Genomic DNA, 26,457 nt, shown 5'->3' with positions numbered 1-26,457 from the left:
CAGTAATGGACGTCGTCATTCTTTACCTGCAACCTGCCTGGCATTCTGGGCAGGCTACTCCTTGGCAATCAGGAAGGAGTTCATCAGAGTTATCCAGACAATCTTGTTTGCCATCGCATGTTGCACTACGATCTATACAAGCTCCATACCCACATTGAAACAAGTAATCCGGGCAACTGGAAATTTAAAAGGAAAGTTCACTATAGTTAAATTAATAATATGCAGTATATTAATAATTTTGTTAATATATATTATATATAAATTATCTTGTATATTATATACATATTATTTTGTTAATGTATTAATAATTTTGCTACAGTGAATGTGTCATGTTTCACATACCCACTTTCAGACATATTATATACGTGTATACATAAAAGTATAAAATTAAACAAAAGCATTCTCTTCTGCTTCAACTTTTAAAGGGTTATAGCAAGCAAGATAGTGCATGTTCATGGCGTAATGTATGCTGAATGCATCGGTTTCCAGCATCAATATATATGTATAGGTTTTTAACCAAATCTTAGCAACAAACTGCGAAGACCCTACATACGCTAAAGGTTAGCGTGGTTGGCATTGATAATTAAGAAAGAAAGAAAGAAGAAAAAAAAACGATAAATTCATTGAACCAACTTAAAGTGTGTGTTGGTCAACCAACGACTTGCCGTCATTTATCCAACGGTTTCGAGCTCGCATTCCCAAAGGCAATTTTACTTGTTTCGTTCGTGCTACGTTGGCAATTGAGTTATTTACAAGTGCTCCAGCAAAGCGGCCTATTATATACAACATAATGCCTACATTACTGCTTGGTTAGCCTATCATTTCCCACTGTTGAGCCTACTGCCAGTACTGCTAGGATCACTCTTAATACAAGAAGATCCCAATTACCTCACCATACTCGTTGAACTCACAAAATTATGTGTGCCTCTTCGAATTGGGATCACATGGGCAGTAACCATTCAACTACACAGAAACACTAAATCTAAGAAAGATAATTATTTAAAAAGTGATTATCCATATTAATGGAAAAGAGTAATAAAAGTTCAGAATAGGCATTGAAGGAAAAAATAGAATAATTTTTTTTGTTTGTTTTCGCTACTAATTCTTAAAACATTACGAAAGACCAATCCAGATCGCTCTTCACGAAAGCTTACTGACCAATGCATAAGTAAACGCACTATAAAATGAAAGTGAATGACAAAAGAAAAACTAGTAAAATGGAAAACAAAAATCGACATACACGATGTATGTTGTCTATTTTGCAAGTTCATGCGGTCAAGTATCGAACATACTTTCCTGACACTTAACTACACCGTATCACATTAATGCTTTTTACTTGACAGTACAATTATCCAAAGGGGAATGAAACCAAGGGATTGCACCATCAAAACTATTTCTTTTTCTGTCTGAAAGATTAATTTTGTCTTAGATATTTTTGACTTAGTAGATTGGTCTTGCTTTTAAATTAATATTAAATATTTTTTTCCTCTTGTAACTTACCTATTTTCTTTGCATGTTCCGTAACTTTCATCAGATTTGTCTGCACAATCTGGTCGTCCGTCACAGGCTCTCGAAAGAGGAATACAATCGCCTGAAGCACACTGGAACTCTGATATCCTGTAATAAAATTCGAATAGCCTATACAAATGACAGTCGTTGATATACAAAAATGAAAAATACAACTTACTGTAACAATAGTAATTGTCTACCCATGTTGCCCAGCTATCATTGGATTAACACTTAAATGAACACTAGATGAGTTACTAGTTGATTTCTGTATAATGTCTGGATGATTTTTGGATCTCTCCCTTACCTTTTTATAAGCAATAACTTCCCTCATTTAGACCCTGAGGTTCTCCATAACAGCTTTGTTTGTTCTTCTAATTACTCTTCACGCTACGTGACTGCCGGACAGCCTCATTAGTCCACGATAAGTGTTATATATAATTTCTAGTTCTAACAAAATAATATTGGTTATTTAACTAAGAATGAAACCTTTTTTTATATATATATTTTTTACAATATGATAAAAGAACTTTTTTTTCCAACTCAAGTCTTATAATTTCATTACAGTATGCAAGTCCCGGGTGGTGGTGGTGTGGGGGCAGGTGGCACAATATTGTGCAGTCGCCCCTTGTCAGTTTGAAAGCCCAGATAACGTGCTAATTAATAGTGTAATTGGGGATGTCAGAACTTACAAGTTGCGCCCAGGGTTTTGTAAACATTGAATTTGGTAGAGCATAAAGTACAGGATCTGACCTGGGTTGTGTACAAATAAAATTGAGCATGTACAAAAGAAACAGATTGTGATGTCGAAGGGGTTTGAAAGGGCGAGAAAGGAGTAACTTTTAAGATTGGTTAATCTACTCGCACTTACTTGTGTTTCCTCCTAGACGATCCTTCCAGTGGATTGATGTCCATCCATCCTTCTCTCTGGTCTACTGGGCGTACAGGTAGTCGTGTGTTAAGGGTCTGTGAAACCCGGGCAGGAAAACTAGCGTTGCGAAAACAGTAAATTTAATCAATATCGAAATCGCTCTTTAACGAAATGTCCATGGTAGTTAATAGCTATCCTATAACGTTTGCTAAGACAAGGTGCTCTTTAGATTAGAGCAAGATAACCTTCTCGTAACTCGGAATTGTAGCCCGTGCTCCTACATGTTGACACGTCTCTCATACGACCTCTTCCAAAAGTCTCTCAGTGGTTTTGTTCGATGTCCCTTCCGGGTTAATATCCTGGGTCGTTGACTATATCTTCAGTCTCGATGAAAAGTGCGTGCTCATAGATTAACCAAAGGTGAGGTGATGATAGGAATGCTGACAGAGAAACAATCTGTCGTTTTTGTTGATCAAGAAATTACATGTGTTGAAGGAATTAACAAACAGCAAGAAAACTTCCTAGTAAGAAAATTAAGTGAACTTAGAAAAAAAAGTGATTCAACTTTAAATAAACGATGATGCTTTTTACTGCACAGAATTTTAAAATAAAATGTCCCAAAGTCCGAAATAAAATGCTTCATTATGTGTCCAAATGCACATATCTTCACAATATTTTGTGTAGAGCGGGAAATGGATGAACGCTGAAAGTACTTGTGTGGAAGAAGTACAGAAATAGGAAGAACAAGTGAGTGTTATATCTGTTATGAAGTAGTATTATTAGGCCTACATTGTGTTTCTACTTATATGAAACTTGTCTTCTGAATGCTGTGGTATGATAGAAGTAAAACAAGGGAGGATAAGCCTAGAATTAATTTATAATATTAAAGAATAATTGCTATCAAGACATGACCTTTGTGTATGGAAAGTTCAAAATTTGTACCAAGTGATCTACTAGTATGGTAGACAATTGTGATGGTTAATGGTGAGGGAAAAAAAAACCGCAAGATTTTCAGATCACCTTCTTGTGCTGACTGAAGTTGAGTCCCACTGAAAAATATAGCCAGGAAGGAAATAGGAGACAAGTTAGGTACTGGAACGTTTACAGATGGGAAAGTTAAAAAAAAAGATTCGTTTGAAATTTTGAAGAAAAATTAAAGAAAGTTGAGAAGAAATAGACATAGGAACTACTAGCTAAGCATTTCAAACTTTAGGAGTAAATGTATAACAACACAAAGTTAGCACAGCTAAGAAATAATGTTATAGAAGAGACTTTGGAAATCTGGGGAAAGAAAAGTATGGGAACAAAGTTGCAGTGCAGAATGTACAATATTGTACAGAAATTTAAACTGCAAATTAAAAAGGGAAGTCGAAAAAGACACGGAAATATATAATTAATATGAAGATGACAGGGCGAACTTTAAAGTATAGAGAAATTGAATAATGCATATGGAAGTAGATTAAATGGAAAAGAAAGGTAACAAAGGGAAACTAGCACGCTAATATGAAACCTAAAGATGGAAAATACTTTTTAACAAGCGGAAAAGGCAGCTTGAGGTAGTTGGAAAGGATACTTTGAGATGTATGGCGAAAAGAAACTGTATTTTAGGCATTAAAAAAGAAAACAAAGTAAACGAGAGTGGCAAGAAATTGCGATACTAAGGGACAAGTTCATGAACATGTATCGAAATAAAGAATGTAAAAGTAATATACCTATTACGTTTATTAACAATGTAGAGAAGAAGGAAAAATAAATATTAGGAACTTTTAATCCAATGACGAGAATTGTCTTAAAGAGAAATATTTCATATAGCCTTATAGGGACTTCTTAGAGAGAAACATTTAATTCTGCAAGCAATGAAGTAAAATATACGAAGACTATAAACTACACTGGTATAAATGTATTTAGGAAGAAGAATAGGAATTCACGAGTCTGGTCCAAAGTTAATACACTAGAAGGCCATGGTAGATAGTACTATTCCCAATACATCATCCATGGTACATCCTGAATATGTTACTAAACATACAGTAGACCTACTTATCTTAATATAACATGTAACTACCCCGAGCGATTATGTCTTTTCGGACTCATAGCTGGTCAAATGTTTAGGATATGCGTCGGAGATCATTGTTGTCGGAGCCGGCTGGTGGTCAGGATTCATTCCACAATACCTCACACCTGTTCGATGAGACTTAGGTAAGGCCTAGCAGGATAGAGTAGAAGGCGTATATCGAACAGACTACACTGGGTTCACCCATCTGTATGGGGACGCGCGATATGCTGCTGGAAGATACTTAAACAAACAAACTATGGAAAATGCAATCTCAGAAAGTGACCAGGTAAGGTCGAAGTACGAAGTCAATGCACAAGGTACTAGTCATACTCCCCTGAATGAAAACCAGAGGTGAGCGGGATATGTAGCTTATTCTCTCCTCTCATACAAAATACTAGAAAGTTAAGTGTGGTCCTATATGACGAATGGGAACATGCTGGATTTTCACTTTTACTTGCAGGTTTGCATACGTGCACAGAACCATCACTGCGTCTAAGATAGAAACTACTCTCATAGTTGAATACCACCCACCACCTACGTTCACCTTGCCACTACAGTCTCTCCCGACACCACGGAAAACGTTCCTTGGCAATAAACAGATATCAGGAGTAATCGTGTGAACGTAACGCAGAATGGTTGATCAATATTCAGCAATCGATTGTTTAGTGTTCGCACTCTCACTGTGTTTAGTGTTCCGAAAACCACGATCCTGCCATAAGAACTGTATGAGGCGAGTCAAGACGTCTGAAGTGTTAGTTTGGGGTTCGTAGGGAAAAGACCTTTCGCTTTCCTCTTCGGAGAAAGTGACAGAAGAGTAACGCAAGAATATACTGCATATAGGAGGGGATGAAGTATAATCATTCCAAAGTGAATAGCTTTTAAGTAGAATACATTTCACTAGATACTCTGTTCCTGTGATGATGAACATTCGATGTTCTGAAGTCATACGGTAAATTCGAAAAAACAAAAATAAATATATTTGGAAAAAAGAAAGGAAATAAAAATAGAAAACAAAGGAACATCAATTAAAACACGAAAGCATTGTTTACTAATTATGAAACTATTCATTGTGTATGAATACATTTCACATTCAATCAAAGTATTGATAGCAACTAGAGGAATTATTCGTATTATCAAATTATTTCCCACGACAAAGTAAAAGAACTGTCTAATACACGGTTTATGTGAACTGCTGATAGGTGAACAGGATAGTGGAGGAGTTTAAGGCATAATGCTTGTAATATCACAGACGTAGGTTTGAATTCTCATTAAGGTAGAAATTTTCGTTTTCTTTACGTAATGTACAGTTTTTATGTATTACGAAATATTCATCGACAAACACAAAATCAGCTAAAGTATTGGAGGTGATAGAATATGTAGGTAAAACGAAACATATGGTTGTTTCATGACTCCATTCTTGAACCAAACTAGTCTTTGAAAACGTTTTCCATTACTTGATGTGAACATCCGTATTACATTCGACTCAAGCAGAGTGTGGGCAATTACTGTTATTGTTTAAAAAAAACAATTTCTTTTCTTTATGCTCTTAGTAACATCATTTTGTAGATTAGAAACATATTAAGTTAATTTCTTCATATAAACTATATACTAAATTTGTGACATCTGTGCCAAGCAATATTACAGTATTACTTTATCAATAAGATACACAGGATTTCGAATTTTATCAATCGGATACACAGGATTTCGAAGTGACTATGTTAACTTTGCTAAATCATTTTCTTAGCAAATGAAAGGCAAGCCTTATCACTGATAAACAATACTGTTATCAATATTATCAACTTAATGACTTGTGTTCACCATGAGGTATTACTAACAGCACAGCGTATATACTAAAAGAACACCATAGCAGTGTTTGGTGTTTTCGTATTCCTTTGTTCATTCACCTAGCTTTTCAACACTGCAAATCAGTCTGTGCAAAACCGGTACACCGGGCCTGTGTTAACCATAACACCTGATCCTTGGTGCTGAAATGGCACCTTAAAGTGATGGTCATGTTGGAATAACTGGCCTGTGTTAAAACAGAGCTGTATGAACATCATTATACGGTATTCTGGTTTGTATATTATCAGTAGTTCTAAATTGTATCTATGGTAAAAAGAGGCCCAAAGGTAGTAAAGGTAAATAAAATACTTGTACCGAAATTAAATACACAATATCACACATGAATTAATGAGGAGATATACCTAAAAATTTCTAAACTTACTTGCATCTCGCTATTCCCTGACGTCGAATTCTATGTGAGATATCGGCAAATACTTTAGCTTCTAGGACAGAAGCTATAACTGAAAAAAAAAAGTTAAATAATCAATAGATAAACTATAATGGAACCCTATTTAGCAAAATTTTTATCCTTAGAATTTCATATTTCGAAAATGGTAAGAAATAAAACAAAAATTTTATGATTTTCGAGCAGATGATTTTCTATATGCGATAGATAAATAAATAAAACATAAAGTTTCATAGTCACAGCACAAGAATGGTTTTCTGCTGCAAAAATTTTGGCTTGGTTTAAGTGACATACTGGAAACAGTAACAACACAACAAAATAACAAAGTTTGGATGAAAAAAATATACCATTTACTAAAATTTAAGTTTACTAGTTAAAATTTGTAAGAAACTGACATTTAAACAATTAAATTGTCATAATTTTCATGTACAATGCACGCACTCGTATCAAAATTTCAGTGGACACGTTAAAATTTGAGAGAGTCAACTAAAATTTGAACGTATAAACTATAAAAGTGTACAAAATTACCAATATTTGGGTGAGCTAAAATTATTTTTAAAATTTTTACACATAAATCAAAGATAAAAACTGAAAATAGAGTATTAGAGGAAGTAAATACATATTGGAGAAATACAGAATTAGAGAACGAGAATATTGTATAACACAAGCACATGCTCATAAGCGACACGTGATAATATTTACAAATAAGCAGACAATGAAGGAGGACACGAGCCACATGAAAGGAACCGAAAGAAGACGAGACACCCAAAGAGGACATATAAAAGAGGACCCACGGAGGAAGCAAGCATCAGTCGACCACTGATCGCAACCCATCCTAATAGCCCTGGAGGCTACTCTGAAGCGAAGGAGCTCTCCTAACTACAACCATATCCTGGAGGTTGCTATGAACCGAAGGAGTATACCTTAAACATTACCGTACTTCAAGAAGGCTGCTATGAGCTGAGGTGTCCTAGAACCGCATCCTTGGACAACCCTGGAGGCTGCTATGAAGCGAAAGAGTTCCCCGTACGAAACAATATAACCTTCAACCTTGGTCATAATAGAGACTTTGTTATAAGAACTTTTGTAAAACACAAAAGAACTATTTTATAATAAAATAGGTGAAGAGCTAAATCTCGGTCCATTATTGACTCTACCTATAAAACATTCCAATATAAATCTGTGGTAAAATAGAGGATAGTAGCATTTAAAGAAAAAGTTAAGAATGTGTTCAGGTAGGCAGGAGAACATTAGAAGAAATAAATTATTGTTATTAGGTAGTAAAATGGTATATTCGAAACAGAAAATTTCCAATCAATTTATTCTGCTTATTGATTTGCCAAGCAAAGGCTACTAACCAACAGTGTTGGGACCTATTTTAAATACCTATTTAAAATACAAAATACCATTTTGTATTCTATATTTTAAATACCTTTTTAAAACTATTTTGTATTTTATATTTGAAATAGGTTTTGTAGTGTATTTTGTTATTTTTCATAATATGCAAAATACAAAATAGGTCTGATCTTGGCAATAAAATATTACGCAGTTTACAAACCTGCACACAGTATACTAGAAACTCACAGTTATAAACATTACGTGGCGGCACCATTGTAGATTGCTTGCTGTTGCGGAACTTGCAGTCGAAAGCCCCGAAATCATGCGAAGTTTTCAAAGATATTGCTGGCATATCTCCCACAATATCTAGTCGTACAAAGTGGAATTCTTATTTTGATAGTTTAATGAAGCTTCAAAACGTAAATATTGAGTTAAATGATGTATGATTTGGACTGGGAATTCCCGCTTTTAAAGATAATAAGTTGGAATTTCTCGACGAAAACCAGAGCCGTAGCTACGGAGAGGGAAGTGGAGCGGTAGCTGATAGCAAGAGGGCGCTGAACGAGCAAGAAGAAAGGAAAAGTATTGGAAATGAGTAAACATGCGTCGCTCCGAAAAAGTATTGGCGCCTTATTAAATAAATATGGTTGCCGATTTGCAAAGAAATAGATGTAAAAAATAAAAATTAAAAAAAATTCTTGCTCGCTCCGCTCGCAACCCAAATATTTCAGTAAGATTGATAAATCTTTACTCTTACTTAAAGAAAATTATTATATATGATTTTTTAATGATCATGTGATAAGACTGCGGTTAAGACTGTGTGAAAAACATTTGTTAGCACCCGGTACGTCCGTTACTTTTTACAGACAAAGGGACTTGATTGAAGATTGAATGTGTTTCCTAAAGTAAGAATGAGCTATTTAATTAAGTATATTATTAAATTTTATTTGAAAATGGAGGAAAATGAGTTCAAATATACTCATATTGCAGATCTTTACTTTTCTTTAGCCGTGTTTGTCATGCCAGAATTCAGAATTTGTTATATACAGTAGACCTACTAATCGTTATGGTGTAGTTGTAGAGTTTAACTTCATTCTAATTTATGTCATTCTGGTTGACACAGTGAGCTTAAGGTATAATCTTTCTTTGATAGTTATACCATGTTTTTTTTTTTTTTTTAATCTCACGGACGTAAAGAAAAATATACCAATCACAATAAAAATGTCCGCTATAATTACACTTGAGAAAGCTTGGTGATCTTCGGGACCAAGTATTCTGACTTCATGCCTTTTAATCACAGCAGAGCTGTTACTAAGGAACTAGGATATTCTCCATGAAAGTTACAAATTCTTGACAAGCTGACAAATTCGAGTTCCTAATTATTAACTATAGATTTGATACTCTTCTAAGCACTCAGTGGTTTTATTTATGATGTCAAATCATGCCAATTAAGGCTCTTATTTTCCATCATTTTCTGTCAATGTGCATAGAGCTTATGAGCTTACATTAAATGTGTTTGCTGACTTTTTTTCTAGCAATAAATAAATAAATAAACTATAGTTGACAAATTTTTGATTGCCCTTATGTGGGGTGATTACACTCCTAAATCACAGCAAGTAGTTGTTATGTTGGTAAAAGGAAAATGAATTCCTCAGTAAATTCATTTCTCACTAAGATTTCTATTAACAATAAAGAAGTAAAAATCTTGAAACGATAGTTACAGATTGCCGCTGTCTTCGATCTTGATTTGCTAGCCTGTTGCGTAAGTTGTTGGTTGATTAGAGTTTAGAGTCCCTTTCAGCAACGAAGATGAGACGTGGACCTACACCTTAAAGTGAGATCTCAACGATGAACTCCAACCAGCCGCGCCAAAGATGACTACATTAACCATATAACCCCAATGGTACTCCAAGTTGCGAAAGGAAACAGTGTTCATGGTAACATTAGATAAGAAGAATACTTTTTTTTTTTTTTTTTAATAATTAGTAGTCCGCTCAAACCTTCGGATCGTCTGCAAATTCCTGCAGGCTAGCAACATATTTTAGTGTCTGCAGAAGGCAGCGCAATTAGAGACAAGTAATAGCTTGATTGTCAACTATTAGGAGCGTGACTAACAGAATGAGGTGTCTTGGCTTTATAATAAGGATTTCTTACAGAAATTCATTTGTAATTTTGTTATTTTTTTCGGGTATAACTTATAGGGGTATATATTCAACTTTACACTTATATTCACGTATTTATCGGGAACTTACTCTATGTTTCAGCGTAACTATGAAAGACCTAGAAAAATTTGAACCAAGCTTCGTACTCACATTACTTACAGTCTGCAAAAAAGATAGTTTAGGAGTATAATACCCCTAGCACCTAACAGGAACGAAATGTAAAAATAATAGAAAACGACCAATATCAATGTCGAATTTATAGATTTCGGTGTCACTGAGATGAATAGTAACACTCTCAATACCACTCAAGTCCAAGTTCAGCCTCCATTGGCATAAAACATTCCTAGGATCCCCTAGAGGAAAGGTAATGACGTAAAAATAATCGAAAAGAGCGAAATTACTGTAGGATTAATCTCTTTTGGAGTTGCTGATATGAATAGTGACACAACTGATGACACTTTAGTTCATCTGCCACACTCCAAGGGGGAGGAAAAGGGTGACATTTAAAAATAATCTAAAATGACCGATACTAATGTCGAATTTGTAGTTTTCAGGGTCGCTGAGATAAATACGTAGTTTAAACCAAAGTTCAGCCATCAGTGAAGGTAAGACACTCCTAGCACTCCTAGGGATTGGGGTGGAAAGGAATGATGGGTAAAAATAATCTAAAACCACCGGTACTAATATCAAATTTACAGCTTTCCCTATCGATGGGATCAATTGTAACACCCCTGATGTCGTTTAAGTCAAAATTCAGCCCTCATCGCCATGGAGGGAGAGAAGGGGTGGAAAATAAAATGTTCAAAATTATCGAGATTAGTGTTGAATCCATACTTTGCGGTTCGCTAAGCTGAGTAGTGACATTGCTGGTGATATTTAAGACCAAGTTTAGGCAAGAACAGAACGTACCACATACCCTGTGAATTGACAAGAGCTTAGCTATCGTTATTTATTCTACTTAGTTCTTCGTTTTCTGACACGGAGAATGTAAGACGCCTCATGGGGCGGGAGTGGTAAGAGAATGACGTGTAAAATTAATCGAAAGGGACCGATTGTAGAGTGCATAATTTTCAGTGTTACTGACATGAATACTGGCATTTCTGATGCCATTTAAGCCCATATTCAGCCTCCATCGGCATCCTGGGTGAGAAAAGGTGAAAAATAAAATACCCAAAATGACGAGAATCGTGTCAAACACATAGTTTTCGGGATTGACCCGTTTGAAACAACTTTTGGAACATAGTATCAACCTCAAGCTGAGCTTTTATCATACCACTTCGATTAAAGTTCATGTTCTATGAGGGTAGGGTATTTGAAAATGCAGGGGTGCCCACAACGGGGGGCTATGACGCAAACTGCGTCATTGAAATATTTGGGGGGGATAAAAATCTATATAAATATGTTTGATGGGGGGTAAAATTAATCGAAAAGAAGATTTTTTCATGGAAGAACACCTACGGATAGAAAATTGGGGGGGTGCGTCATAGACATAAGGGGGGGTGGGCACCACTGGAAAATGTATACCAAAAGTAGAGTATTTTATAGGTTCTCATTATTACAGTTTCATTGAAGTGCGTATCTTAAGGGGGAAGTGGGTTGGAACATTTTTCATAAATAGGCTTGCCAGACGTCCCGATTTGATCGGGACAGTCCCGGTTTTGAGGGGTAGTCCCGGCCAGTTTCGTGTCTAGTTCCGGTCAGACGGAGAAATTAGTCGCAAAGTTATTTAACAACTTCTATATAGCGCTTTTTCCATAGAGAAGTTGAATAGAAGAGTCAACACTGAGAGAACTAAGTTCTGCAAAATGAATTTTGCAATGATTTGCAGTGAATTCTTTAATAAAATAATGAACAATAAGTGCTTTTTGAGAAAGGTTCATTCAAGTGAAAATAATGTGTAAGTCTGAATAATGTGTAGTAGTTCTTCCTTTCCTCCTCGTTTTGCTTATGTTAAACTAGTTAGTTGTTAAATTATGTCTCGCTAAAAATTGTTTTTTATATAATTTTTATATGTATATATTTCAGCATCTCCAAGTCTTACTAAGAGAAATTGAACTTGCACTTCGGAACAACAAATTTTGAGACTAAAATGCCTCATACTGATTTCTACATTATTATTATTATTATTATTATTATTATTATTATTATTATTATTATTATTATTATTATTATTATTATTATTATTATTATTATTTAGTACTAAAATCAACATAGTGTCATTACGCATACTAATATTTATGCAGTGTAAATTGTTTGAATTCTGAATGGTGTGTAAGAATAAATCTTATATTAGAACTAGCCTTTGGCTAGCTGGGGGCTCCGCACCCAGACCCCCACGTATGCTCGGCCTACGGCCTCGCATCTCCTAGGTATCAGCCTTTGGATCAAGAGTGAATTTTGTGCATTTGCTCTTTAATTATATTTCCTGAATTTGGTACAGCTGGGGCTTCGCCCCCTGACACTCACGTTTACTCGGCCTATGGCCTCGCACCTCTTAAAATCCACAATTCTATCAAATTTCATCCCCCCCCCCTATTTCAACTATTCAAAAGATAAGATTTTGTATTCCAAGAAAACGCCTATTTAAATAACATTGGAATTTCTTCATCCCCCTTCAGACCCCTTAAAAACTAAAAATATTCACTTTTGGCACTTATTCTGTAGGTTAGTCCTGATTGGCTACAACCATGCTAAATTTAATCATTCTAATCCTGCCAGAAGTGCCTAAACATTTTGGGGTATAAAAGATGTCCCATATAAATAACATGGGAAAGATTTTTTAGTTCCCCATTTGGAAGTTTTTATTTTTAGCGATTTACTTAGTTAACGCTAACAAAAACGTACACCTTGTCTCAAAAAGGTTGAGCGCATTCTTTATTGGTGTTTTGAGGCAAAAATTTTCTAAGTCCAGCTTCGGGTATCTTCGGGAAAAAGTAAGCCAGGTTCGAACCTCCAAGCCAGCCTTTGCAATTGGGAAAAAGTTTGCAGATGTGTTTTTCTTCTTTTAAATATAATAAGACTTGTTACCAAGTGTTTAAAAAAGCAACATTGATTGAAATACTTAATGATACAATATTTCGAAACATTTTATTAATGTGAGCACATGCTTGTTTGTCATTTAGCTTTCTATACGTAATGGAACATTTAAATACGTTAAAGAATCTTTCCATATGTAAAAGAATGCTCAAAGTTAAGAAATAGAACATAATTATCGCCTGAGTACTAAAATAAAAGTCAAAGTAGAACAGAAACAGCGTTTGTAGTGGATATGAATGTCATAATTATCTTGAGATCCGTTATACATCGCTAGAAGCTTAGTTCTAAAAGTCCTTGTGTTAGCTCATTGGTAAGCTGTCGGATTTCAAATCATAAGGTTGTGAGTTCGAATCACATCTGGGTCAATACTTTTTTTAAAATTATATTTTCCGCAATGCATGAAAAATTATATAAAATAATTACATTAAAATACATAAGTTGTTTATATATAACATAATAATTGCAGAACATAGTAATTATTATGTTTAAAATATAACATCTGAGATAATTTTCACAGTAGGTCGGTATTATATATGAGGATGTAAATACAAGTTAAGAAACTCGTTCAATAGCAATAAATAAATCATGTAGTGTATTTATTTGCAGCTATTTGTCATATAGAGAGTAATTATCAACATTCATAATATAGAATGTCATTTTTGTTCTTGAAAAGTTATTCGATGCATAAACAGATGGTATAAACAGAGAATCCAAAGTCGGAACGCTCGTAAAAAAATTCATGAACCCCAAAGGTCACGTGAGCAGACTGGAATTGTCCTTATGAAGCATGCCACAGCAGAAAGTCTTTACATAGATTTTCAATTCAATTCCTGATATATGCTTTTGCAATGTGGAAGTGGTGATGCCTTGAGTCGCCCTCTCTCGCTCGCTCGCTCTCTCTCTCTATTTATACAGAATATAAAAGTGGATTTATGTGTGTGTTTCAACATAATTCTGATATATCTAGAGCAATTTTAACTATATTTCTTACAGTCTGGAAAAAGAGTACTGTCGGGATACATATCAAAAATGCTAGAAACGGGTCGATATTATTATTGAATCCATAGTTTCGTGGTCGCTTAGGTGAATAGCTCTACTTTCAATTCAAGTCCAATTAAGCTCCCATTAGCACCCAGGGTGGTTACGTAGCGACATAAAGATATCGAAATCAACCGATATTAGAATCGAATCGTAAGTTTTCAGCGCCGCTAACAGTGCAGCATTTCCCATTAGTCCACATTAGTCCCATTGCCTAGAGGGCAACATATTTGCAGAGTGCAAATTTTAAAACTTGAATAATATTTTAATTTTTTCCGTATGAAAAAGTTAAAAATCATGAGCAAATATACTATTTCACGAACAATCCTCTTTTACTATTCTAATATGCAGGGTGCGAATTGGCGGGGGGGATGCCAGGGATTTGCCCCCCTGACAAAAATCTTTCCCCACCTGGAGAAGAAAAATTTTATCCCTGGCAGGGATAACTTTTTCCCCCTCTGGAGTATTTTTAAATGTACATGAAGATAGAAAAAGGGAACAATTCTTACTTTGCGGAGTGAAAATTTATGAAACATCTCACATCTCAAGTGTTTTGCACCTGTTAGTAAACATATATATATATATATATATATATATATATATATATATATGGGGGGGAGGACGGTGCGCATATGGGTGAAATTCATCCCCCCCTGGGAAAACTTTTCAATTCGCACACTGCTAATATGTTTAATAATAGCGTAAGAAATGTAATAGTAATTCAGAACATGTTTCACAGTTGTTATTTTTTCTTACATAGTTGTAGCTGTAGCATGTAGTGAGTGGAATTTAACTGTAATAAATTCACTAATTAACCATATTCGAATTAAGTTTTATTTTTAAGTTCGGAATGAAGGGGCGGAGAAATATGGAGTTATTGGGGGCACCGAGCTTTTCTACATTTTACTTTCAAGATCTCCATTTTTCTTTTGTCATTTGTTCCTAATAAAAAAAGTTCAGTCACTTTTGGATTGTCATAGGATAGTAGGAGTTGGATTTTGGGATGCAACCTGTGAGATTCTAGAGGAGCTAACTGCTTGAAAAAATATTTTTGAATCATCTGTAACATATGAAATAAGGATATGTATCATAAAAAATTGAAAGTAACTATGTCTGCGTAATCATCACGGTCAAATTGCAAAGTCAAATGAATTGACGTTTGGTATATAATCAGGCTCCAATCCCAACTGGGAAGTTATCATACGCGTGTCACTTTCATTATAATACATATCCTTAGGGGGAGTAGAAGTCCGAATTTTTGCGAAAAATTTAGTATCTCACAAGCCGTTCAACTGAGAGCTGAAATTCAGCATATAACTCTTTATTAAAAATAAAGAGAATATGCCCTGGCATTTTTTAAAATTGTCTTTTATGAGCGGGGGGACGGGGGTGCATTTTCTATATATTGGAAATTGGTAGTGGGTTGATTTGTAAAAATAATCGAAAACGATTGATATTAGTTGAGAAAAAAATTGAGTAATGCAAACTAAAGTTCTTTTTGAATTTTATACCCACTGCTTTCTATTTATAATTGCTGAAGCTGGTGTTTAATATATGGAGCGTTCCGAGCATAAGGCAATCAAGCCATAAAGTTAGAGAAAAATGGCCATAAAATTTGTATTCTAAACTTAATTACATGGGCATTTTCAATTAGTACGGCATGCTTAATTATATAGAAAATTAGTTTCTCTCTCTCTCTCTCTTTTTTTTTTTTTTTTTTTTTTTTACGTTGGTCTACTTTTCCTTGATTCGAAACTTTTAAATTTCACCCTATTTTCTACTGAAATGTGTCTGTAAGGCAACAAAGAAATAACTACATATGATAAATTTAAATTCATTTTAATTCGGAAGATGAGAAACACTTTGCCATTATATATCGTAAAGGTCAGACCCACCAGTATTGTAACAAAGAGGTGCTTGAGCCAATGACGGTAGAAATTCAAACTCCGATAAGTGATAATTTCACAGTCTTGTTTTATTACAAGTGTAATCTCTTTAGTCAATGGAGTGGAGGACGTGGGTCATCGGTCAGAGTTGATGTCGATGGGTTTTGGTGGGTCGGAGTTGGTCGCAATGGTTCAGAGTGGTTCATAGTTGGTGGTGGGTCAGAGTGGATCACGATGGTTGATGGGTCAGAGTGGGCCAATGGATCATTTGGGTGGTGGGTCATAGTGGGTCATGGTGGGTCGTGGATCAAATTTTCATTGACCCACACCATCTCTGGTTAAAATTGTACTAAAGATAAGAGGCACCGAAGATGCATGTCGGCTATTATGCTCAAATTTTGCGCATGGATAGTACTCCACCAGAAAGCAATAAATCTGAAACGGTTCACGGTATGACCTCCTAGAACTCGAGATGTAGGGGTTTGTCTGATTGGCTAAATTAAGACGTCAATGATTTATCCTTCAACAACCAAGCTTTTTATGATCGTTTCCGTAGGGAAGTCAGAAGAACACGTGCCTAGTAATCGTAATATTGATAGTTCGCGTCCACCCCGGGGTATTTGTTTTGTGTTTTTTTGTTTCACCTAAATATAAACAAATCACACACATAGGCATTTTAACATATTTTGGGAGAGTAATTTTGTGGTTCGTTGGCGTTTCATCGCGTCTCTGCCGCTGGTAGTAAAGTTTTCAAAATGGAACTTGGGCCATCATGGATCGTCGCTGCGGGGCCACCAATTTCTGGCGAGAGGTTAATAGTTGACCATCTGTAGTCCACCGACGCTTACAGCTTAGGGTAATGAACGATGTCCTTGCCTTGTAGACTTCATGACTACCGACGTCGGCAGTCAACTAGCTTTTAGTATTCCTTTACTAACCATCTATCGTTCATGTTTGTACACGGTGTTGTCATAATAATAATAATAATAATAATAATAATAATAATAATAATAATAATAATAATAATAATAATAATAATAATAATAATAATAATAATAATAATTATTATTATTAATTATTATTATTATTATTATTATTATTATTATTATTATTATTATTATTATTTGTAGTAACAGTAGTATAATTGATGATAGAATAATTATTGTCTATGTATTGTCTAGGTAGGACTACACACAGGATTTGGCTCGTTGTGGTTCGACTTGACTCTAATCCGAGTCGAGTTGGAAGATATTTTTCGCGCCGAGTCCAAGAGTAGACCTCAAAGATGTCTGTTTCGAGTCGAGTCGAGTTTCAAAGAAAAGTCGTTCGTGCCCATCCCTACTAATGAGAGCTTAATCGGAGTTAAGGGAAATTGAAAGTCTCACTATTTATCTAAGCGACCCCGAAAACTATGAATCTAATATCGATCATTTTCTAGCAATCTTTTATATGTATCTTCCTCCCATTCACCATAGGTAACCCGACAGCACTCTTTTTGAAAATAAGAAATGTGGTTAAAATTACTCTAGGCCAGTGGTTCTCAATCTAATTCCTATCACGATCCCCTTTTATCACACGCTCTTGCCAGCGACCCCTTTATAATTTTTTTTATAATAAGCTTGTGTGGGATTTTTAACATACCTATTTCTATAATAGTAGAATCCATTTTTTTTTGTTTATAGTGAACAGTGCCATGGAAAATCATTGCCCGGGGCGAGAGTATAGTACGATGTCACCGTATATATGAGTGACGTCGACAGACTAGCTACGAAGCGCCACCATGGTTGGCACGAAGCTCAATAACATTTTCAAAATGAACCCTACCTTTCCTTAATTTTGAGCACATTTTATTACGTTTTTCCTTCTATTTTACACATGTGCACATGCACTTTCCTAACTTGAGTAACACACTTCCTCCGAAATGTGTGGCCCCTCTTTTCGGCGCCCGGCACTGACAGTGGATACAGTAACTGTAATATCTATATTCCCAACGACGAAGGTGCTGGTTCAAGATGGATGTTAAACTCCTTCATTGAAGAAGCCATTAACGTATCCGATCTAAGCCCACAACTTCTTGACCAAATAATAGAATGATCATGCGACAAGTCTTTGCAACTGGCAGTAGCGTACCCAGGAATTTATTTCGGGGGGGATCCAAACTAAATATGAAGGTATTTTATATTAAAATTCCTAAAATTGCCCCTAAAATTAGGTTAAATTTTAAAAAAGTCGAAATTTCGGGGGGGTCCGGACCCCCAGGTCCCCCCCTTGCGTACGTCCCTGGCAACTGGTTTTCTGTAACGAAGACTTGGACAAGTTCTGCCTGATGAGGAGAGAAGAATATCCTGGTCTGGTGATTGCTGCTTTCAAAAGTAATAATTCCATTTGCTATATCGTACTTGTGCGAAAGTGTTTTTTTATGGTAAACATTAAAACAAAGATAAGAAATCGCTTATCAGTTGAAAATGGCTTGATAATATTCGTCATGAAGATTGAACCGGGCATTGCTGCACTAGTGAAATTACACCATGCTTAGGTATCTCATTAGGTTTTAATTTTAATTTTATTTCAATGTGCAGGTTTTGTTTCATGTGTATTTTTCTAGTATTTCTATATACAGTTCTCATTAGTTTTATATCATACCTCTTTGATTTAAATTCATTTTTAAACAACTCTACTAACTAACTAACTCTATGGCCTATGGAACCCGGAGGTTCAATGCCGCGTTCACAAAAGCTCTACACTGACTTCTATCCTTAGCCAATTGGATCCAGTTTCTACTTTGTATTCTTATCTCAGCGAGATCCATCTTAATATTGTCCTCCCATCTGCCCCTAGGTCTTCCTAATGGTCGTTTTCCGTTTGGTCTTCCAGTCAAGACTGTCAAAGCGTTTCTACTTTCTTCCATTCTAGCTACCTGACCTGCCCACCTAAGCCTCCTAGACTTGACGACCCTAACAATGTTGGGTAACCGTATAAATTATGTAGTTCCTCGTTATGAAGTTTCCGCCATTCCCCATTCCCGTTCCTCTTGGGTCCGAATATTCGTCTAAGGATCTTGTTCTCAAATACTTTCAGTCTATGTTCTTCCCTCAGAGTAAGCGACCATGTTTCGCAACCATACAGAACAACAGGCATGATTATCGTTTTGTATATTTTAAGCTTCAAATTTCTCGACAGAATTTGCGACTACAAGAGACTTTGAACCGAATAGTAACACGAATTCTACACCCTTTGAAAATGTTCAGTAGACTTATTTTTTATTGTTCTTTACAGTGTGTATAAAAAATAAAAGTATGCCTATCAGAACAAAATTAAAAATAATATTTAAAAATAATTTCTGGTATTAGATTCTAACTATATTTATCTCTTCCGCCTATCTTCGCGATTCCCTAGGGGCCGCGACTCCCAGGTTGAGAAACCCTGCTCTAGGCATACATGAGTTATGATGGAACATACATACATACACTTTTATATGTATAAATGCAGATAAGAGAGAGTTGAGAGAGAGCGATTAAGGAATTACCGCTCTCAATCTCTTCACTTTACTTTTGCGATTCGTGAATTTCTTACGTGACAGTTTGGGGCTAGCTAGTTTTTTGTCTTGAACCACGATCCGATTTTCGATATGCTCTACCTAAATGCTGTAATGCGAATATTGAGAAGTTATCTGCGATGAAAGTAGCTGCAAATAAATATATTACATAACTTATTTATTGCTATTACACGATTTTTTAAATTTGTATTCAATATTCACACATAACACACCGACGTTCTGTGAATACCTCAGATGTTATATTTTAAAGATAAGAATTACTTATGTCGTGAAATGATATGAATATATATATTCAACTGATATATACAACTGATGATATGAATATATATATTCAACTCATATATACAACTGATGATATGAAAATATATATACAACTGATGAATTGTAATGTAACTATTTTACATAATTTTCATGCATTGAGGAAAGTAGAATATCATAAAGGAATCTCACCTGAACGGGTATCGAACTCACGATTTAAACGCTCGGTGGTGTACCACTGAGCTAACATGACCGCTTTTCGGAAGCTGCTTCTGAAATATACCTGAGCTCATACGTAAATGCTCTTTTCCGTATGGAAATCACAATGACGTAACGAGAGTGTGAATACATAGTCTCGAAATATTGTATCATTAAGTATTTCAATCAATGTTACTTTTTTCTACACTTAATACCATTTCAACATGTCTTATTATATTTAACAGAAGGAAAAACATATCTGTACATCTTTTCCCGATTACTAAGGTTGGCTTTGGAGGTTCGAACCAGCAGCTTTAGTTTACTGTTTTCCGAAGACACCCGAAGTTGGACTTCGAAAGTGTTCGTCTCAAAACAGCTATAATCATATCGCTCAATCTGTTTGGTATATGGTATATGTTTTTATACGTGTAAAGTCAGTATAACAATTCATTCTTTAAACAGCTTTTCGTATGTATTAATATTCCTTTATAAAAACTGTTTTTATTATTATTATTACGGCGCACCATTTTCAGATTTCTTTCGCGAGTCGTTGACCAAGTCGTTCGCCACCAGCGTTGCCAGACTCACAGCTCGGAATTATTCCAAAACCTGATCGAACTTATGCTAGATTCGGTCAAATTATGCTAGATCCTCATAATTACTAATTCAGGAGTTAAAAAAAAAGTTGAGATACGATAACGTAACTTAAAATACACAGAGAGCAAGAATGCATGGATAGAACTCAATACTTCACGCACCAAAATTTTAACTCAACTAAATTACTGCAGTCGTTGCCAAACTCAATGGCGTATATATCGTATAAATGAATGCAAAGTTTTTGTTTACATATTTTGAAAGAAAATTACTTCGCAGCATAAGCGGAGTTGGGAATCGTCTGCTGGGGGAGGAGGCAGATTTTTGGTCGGTCTCGGAGCTGTCATTTCAGGAATAAATATGATCATGAAGTCAGAAGTAAAGATAGTGACGTTGTCAAAAAGTTGGGGGGAGAATGGCCCCCATAGCTCCGTCCATGCCTCGGAGTTAAAGGATTAGAAAACCCTGGGTGGAGCCACAAAAAAAAAAGCCCAAAGCCGTTCCGAACTTACTTAGGAAAATAAGACTGCCTGTATGGTTTACCGAGTGTATGAATCAATGGAAGAGAATACATTTCTGCCGTTCTTTTTCTTCCCACGACCAACTTCTCCAGGTTTTACGGCTTTTTGATAACTTGCTGAAATTGTGCTAGATTTGGGCAGGATGCTAAAAGCAAGATGCTAGGTGCTAGAGACATGCAAATTATGCTAGATCTAGCATCATTATGCTAGATCTGGCAACGCTGTTCCCCACAATAGGCGTGTCGTGCAAGTAACCAATCACACGTCAGGTACTAGCTTTTACCTATTGCTTTCTTCTCACAGCTCAGAACATTGGTTACTATGGATAGACGTACAGCAGTAATTACTTTATGTGAGTTGGAAGGTTATTCTGCAACTGCAGCTAGCAGGCGAGTAGGTGTCCCGGCCTCTACAGGAAGGCAATGGATTCGGAAATATGGTGCTACAGGTCAGACTGGTAATTTACGATCTCCTGGTCGTCCGCATGTGTCAACCGAAGCCCAAGATGCGAGATTAGTAAACGAAGCCCGGTTAGACCCACTAAGGACGTCTAGACAGATAAGGGAAGCTTCTCTCTTTCCTGGTAGTAAGCATACAGCTCTGCGAAGGCTTCGTCATGCTGGGTTACGTGGCCGTGTTGCTGCCGTGAAGGAAAAACTCTCAGACGACCACAAAATTTACCGTCTCGCGTTTGCACAGGCGAATGTGGGTCTCAATTGGGAAAACGTAGTTTTCTCAGATGAATCCATATTCACAACATCAAAGGAAGGACGCCGTTTTGTGTATCGTCCGAGAGGCACCCGATATGACCATGGATATGTGGCTGCTTGCAATCGCAGTGGCCATGTATCTATTTTATGTTGGGGTTGGATTTCCAGTCGCGGAGCAGGACAGCTTTATAGAATTGAAGGACATCTGGACAATGCTCAGTACTTAGACATTATCAGTAATATCATGGTGCCATCTGTACGAGTATTTCAGCCTGATGGTGTAATTCAGTTCCAGCAATACCAGTCGCCAATACATAATTCCCGTGTGGTTCAGGAATGGTTCGCAGGGCACCCTGAGATTGATTTAATCGACTGGCCGCCTCGTGGAGCAGACCTCAATCTCATGGAAAATATGTGAGCAGAGTGAAGCGTACTCTAAGGGAAAGTTGGCCCGAGGCAGATCCACCAAGAACTCAGGATGACCTGTGGCATCTTGTTTCCGAAGCATGGCTGGAGGTAGGGGAAGGAGATAGATTTGTCACCCATGTAATAGATTCCATACCCAGAAGAATGGAGCGTGTAATAAATTCAGAAGGGTCTTGGACACAATATTAATGTCCCCGCCTTAACTCCCGAAAACAGCCCTTTTCAGGGCTACCTAAACGCTTCTGAAAATATTTCTAGAAGTAAACCACTCCTTGTATCCGATTTCTGTGCAATCCTACTAACAAAAGAATGATAATTAGCTGTAGGCTTTGAACTCAAGACCTCTTCAGTGGCAAGTCCGTACTCTACCAGTGAGCTAACATGAATACGCAAACCTAACCTGAAGAAACACGACTTTCAATTTCTGGTATTCGATGACAATGATGCTCATATACTTTGCAAATGTTGTATTCAACTTGGGATATTCCGCAACACACACACACACATAAACAAAGCGAAAGAGAGAGAGAGAGAGAGAGAGATGAATACACAAAAGCATATTCAACGTATTCGAATGAGACTCTAAGTAACGACATTCCGTTCTAAAGAGAATTTGTGTTTCTTCCCGTGACGTTAAGGGGATCGGGAAAAGTTATGTCTTGAAGCAGGATACGACTTTGGATACTCTGTTTATACACTTTCTATATCCCTAGGAATATACTGTATTTCACGAATATAAATAACATACTGTAATGAGAATATTGAGAAGTTAAATCTGTATGACAAATAGCTGCAAATAAATACACTACATAACTTATTTATTGCTATTAAACGATTTTCCTAACTTGTATTTAACATTCTCATATATAATAACGACCTACTGTGAAAATTATCTCAGATGTTATATTTTAAACATAATAATTACTATGTTCTGCAATTATTATGTTATATATAAACAACTTATGTATTTTAATGTAATTATTTTATATAATTTTTCATGCATTGCGGAAGATATAATTTTATAAAAAGTGTTGACCCAGATGGGATTCGAACTCACAACCTTATGATTTGAAATCCGACAGCTTACCAATGAGCTAACACAAGGACTTTTAGAACTAAGCTTCTAGCGATGTATAACAGATCTCAAGATGATTATGACATTCATATCCATTACAAACGCTGTTTCTGTTCTACTTTGACTTTTATTTTAGTACTCAGGCGATAATTATGTTCTATTTCTTAACTTTGAGCATTCTTTTACATATGGAAAGATTCTTTAACGTATTTAAATGCTCCATTACGTATAGAGAGCTAAATGACAAACAAGCATGTGCTCACATTAATAAAAGGTTTCGAAATATTGTATCATTAAGTATTTCAATCAATGTTGCTTTTTTAAACACTTGGTAACAAGTCTTATTATATTTAAAAGAAGAAAAACACATCTGCAAACTTTTTCCCGATTGCAAAGGCTGGCTTGGAGGTTCGAACCTGGCTTACTTTTTCCCGAAGATACCCGAAGCTGGACTTAGAAAATTTTTGCCTCAAAACACCAATAAAGTTGAGTTGATTTTAGTTTAGCGTCCCTTTCAGCAGCGAGGCTATATGAGACGTGGACCTACTGATTAATGTGGAATCCGAACCACATGAGCTCCCGCCGGGAATCGAACCCGGGTCTCCCACGCCAAAGGCGCGTACGCTAACCGCTTAGCCACGGAGGAGCTCTCAAAACACCAATAAAGAATGCGCTCAACCTTTTTGAGACAAGGTGTATAAGCATACCGAATTTCAAGTTTTTATTCCAATTCCAAGTACCTAAAACATGAGATTATAGGTCCAGAAAAGGCCCATTTAAATAATTGGGGAAATTCTTCATCCCTCCTTTAGACCCCCTAAAAATTAAAAATGTCACTTTTGGCAATTTTCCTGTCGGTTAGTCTTGGAAAGCTACAATCATGCCACATTTCAACTTTGCACGTCAACCGGAAGTACCCCTTTAATTTATGTCACCTCATGTAGTTTTATATATAGTTAAAATTTTGAAAACTGTGCACTATGAATTTTCATTGTGCAGTGTCTTGTTGAGAATTTACCACGAGAATTTTTTAAAAATATATATTGACATTAACAATGCCCCAGTTTAGAGTTTCAGAAATCTGGCAAGCAGTGACGACAATTTCTCTGTAAATTTGGGGGCATTCAGATGCAGACGGCATATATATGAGGATTTTTAAAACAAATTGCACTCAAATTAAGCCAAATATTGTATATTCACAAATACAATGAAGGGGCCTACATGAGCTTTGGGAGGGCCCGGGCCCCTGCCCCCCAGGATCGGGGCCCTTGCTGGCAAGAAAAATTCATAAATTATTTTACCCGTGCGAACAACAGCCATTTCAGCTAGTTTTAGTAATTTTTTTGAATTATACAGTACTTAGGGGCATTTTATTCTTTTTTGGAGTTTTTAAATAGTCCTATTTCTATTAGAAGATGCTCTGCTGGCATCGTTAATCCTAATAATAAACAGGAAACGTATCTGTCAATCAGTCTATGCGTCATGATGATTCATAATATTAAATAGCCAAATTAATAGATATAGCTACCTGCGTTATTGCTTGTTACACAAAGATTGAAATCAACACAAGGCTCTGTATAATGAAGTCCTGGAATAATTACATAAATACAGTGATGGTTGGTGGGCAAACAAACAAACAAAAAGTTAAACAATTTAGAGCTTTTAATTAAGCGTGATTTTAAAATATTGTGTACAGTGACGTGCGCAAGGTAATGTTTCAGACTTTTAACTCCCACCCTGAGCAAGATATTATGGAAAAATATGCATTTACTATGTTAATAAGATATGTATACAAAGACCTAAATTATATGAACTTGAAAACTTAACCCCTCCCCCTTGACGAACTTCTGCGTATACCACTGAGTGAACCGAAGGCTCGGGGGAAACAAATCGTTAGGCCTAATGGTCGTAATATTTTATGATAAGCTTTTGTCAATGGGTTTATTAGAAATTGACATCTGAAATAGTTGGAGGCACATGCTAATAGTCTTTTTAATTCTCCGAATGTCTACTTTGTCTGCTTGTCGCTAGCTAAAGGAAATGCATTATGTGCTAAAACTCACTTTTTTTTTTTTTTTTAAAGAGGAAAGTGCTTTTATCTTTTAATAAAAGGTCAAAGAACGGAGTTATTAGAAAATAAATAAGCAGAAACGAATTTAATTAAAAATGGCATGAAATAAAGGACCATATCTTAAAATTCTGTATAAAAGAGATTGTTTTAAAGTTTGGAATTGATTTGTAATCGAAAACTATGGGAATGAGTCAGTAGCACTGATGCTTGTTGTGTTGATATACACGCGCCAAATGCAGATAGTCATTTGTTTTCTGCACATCCTTTTCACCTTACAGCTGGAAAACGGCCTTGAGCTGTGATTGGAGAAACCACTAACTAGATTTGCCAGACTGATTGGCAGTAAGTAGCTATTCTAACATTACGAACTAATTTATTAAAATAATGGAATAAAGTCAATTCTTACCTGTGGAACTAATGATCCATATCACCAACGAAGACATAGTGCAACACACCATCCAATGATCTTTGAATTTATTTATTTACTGCAGCGTGAATAACAGGAAATGTTGGATATACATCCTCTCGACACTCTTTAGGAGGAAACCCAAGGAATTTCCCCTGCTGAATCCTCACTCTACTTCTCTCCGCCCCGCTAATGACCTATGGCAAAAAACTTACAGTCATGTGGAAGCCCATTTCTATGTGACGTCAGCAGGAGTCTTTCTACTGTGTTATTTCACACCTTTATTCATATTGACGTTCAGTCTACTTAGAAATTTTGATCCTTTTATAACTGGAAAATTGCGGAGACACGTTGGTGGCATTCATTAAAAAAAAAAAAAAAAAAAAAAAAAAAAAAAAAAAAAAACTAAAGCTTTTTATATGAAGTTCCTGTTACTTCTGATTTCATAGATATTTATTAGAATCACCCAGTGGGGCTTAGAAGATTGTGATGTTACTATGTCCG

At 35.9% G+C, this 26,457-nt stretch overlaps 1 protein-coding gene across 1 annotated transcript; it reads right to left on the bottom strand.

Annotated features, from left to right (window-relative positions):
* Nucleotides 1-26,171, bottom strand: LOC145688558 (uncharacterized). The gene is made up of 4 exons (XM_081762952.1): nucleotides 25,954-26,171; nucleotides 6,655-6,733; nucleotides 1,501-1,617; nucleotides 1-176 (listed from the first exon to the last, which is right to left on the bottom strand). Exons 1-4 carry the CDS (start codon nucleotides 26,003-26,005, stop codon nucleotides 23-25), a joined length of 402 nt encoding a protein of 133 aa, XP_081619078.1. The 5' UTR covers nucleotides 26,006-26,171; the 3' UTR covers nucleotides 1-22.
* Nucleotides 26,172-26,457: the final 286 nt, after the last annotated feature.

The sequence above is a fragment of the Thermobia domestica genome, chromosome 1, assembly GCF_964235325.1.
Source record: "Thermobia domestica chromosome 1, izTheDome1.hap1.1, whole genome shotgun sequence".
In the NCBI taxonomy this organism is placed as follows: Eukaryota; Metazoa; Arthropoda; class Insecta; order Zygentoma; family Lepismatidae; genus Thermobia; species Thermobia domestica.
This window is presented reverse-complemented; position numbering and strand designations above follow the sequence as displayed.

What these genes read in the sequence shown, in the direction of transcription:
- LOC145688558 (XM_081762952.1), bottom strand. Translation starts at nt 26,005, where the DNA reads ATGGTGTGTTGCACTATGTCTTCGTTGGTGATATGGATCATTAGTTCC. An exon ending in ATGGATCATTAGTTCCACAG is followed by an intron (nt 6,734 to 25,953) that starts GTAAGAATTGAC and finishes TTTTTTTTTCAG; the next exon opens with TTATAGCTTCTGTCCTAGAA. An exon ending in GGAACATGCAAAGAAAATAG is followed by an intron (nt 177 to 1,500) that starts GTAAGTTACAAG and finishes TTAAATTTCCAG; the next exon opens with TTGCCCGGATTACTTGTTTC.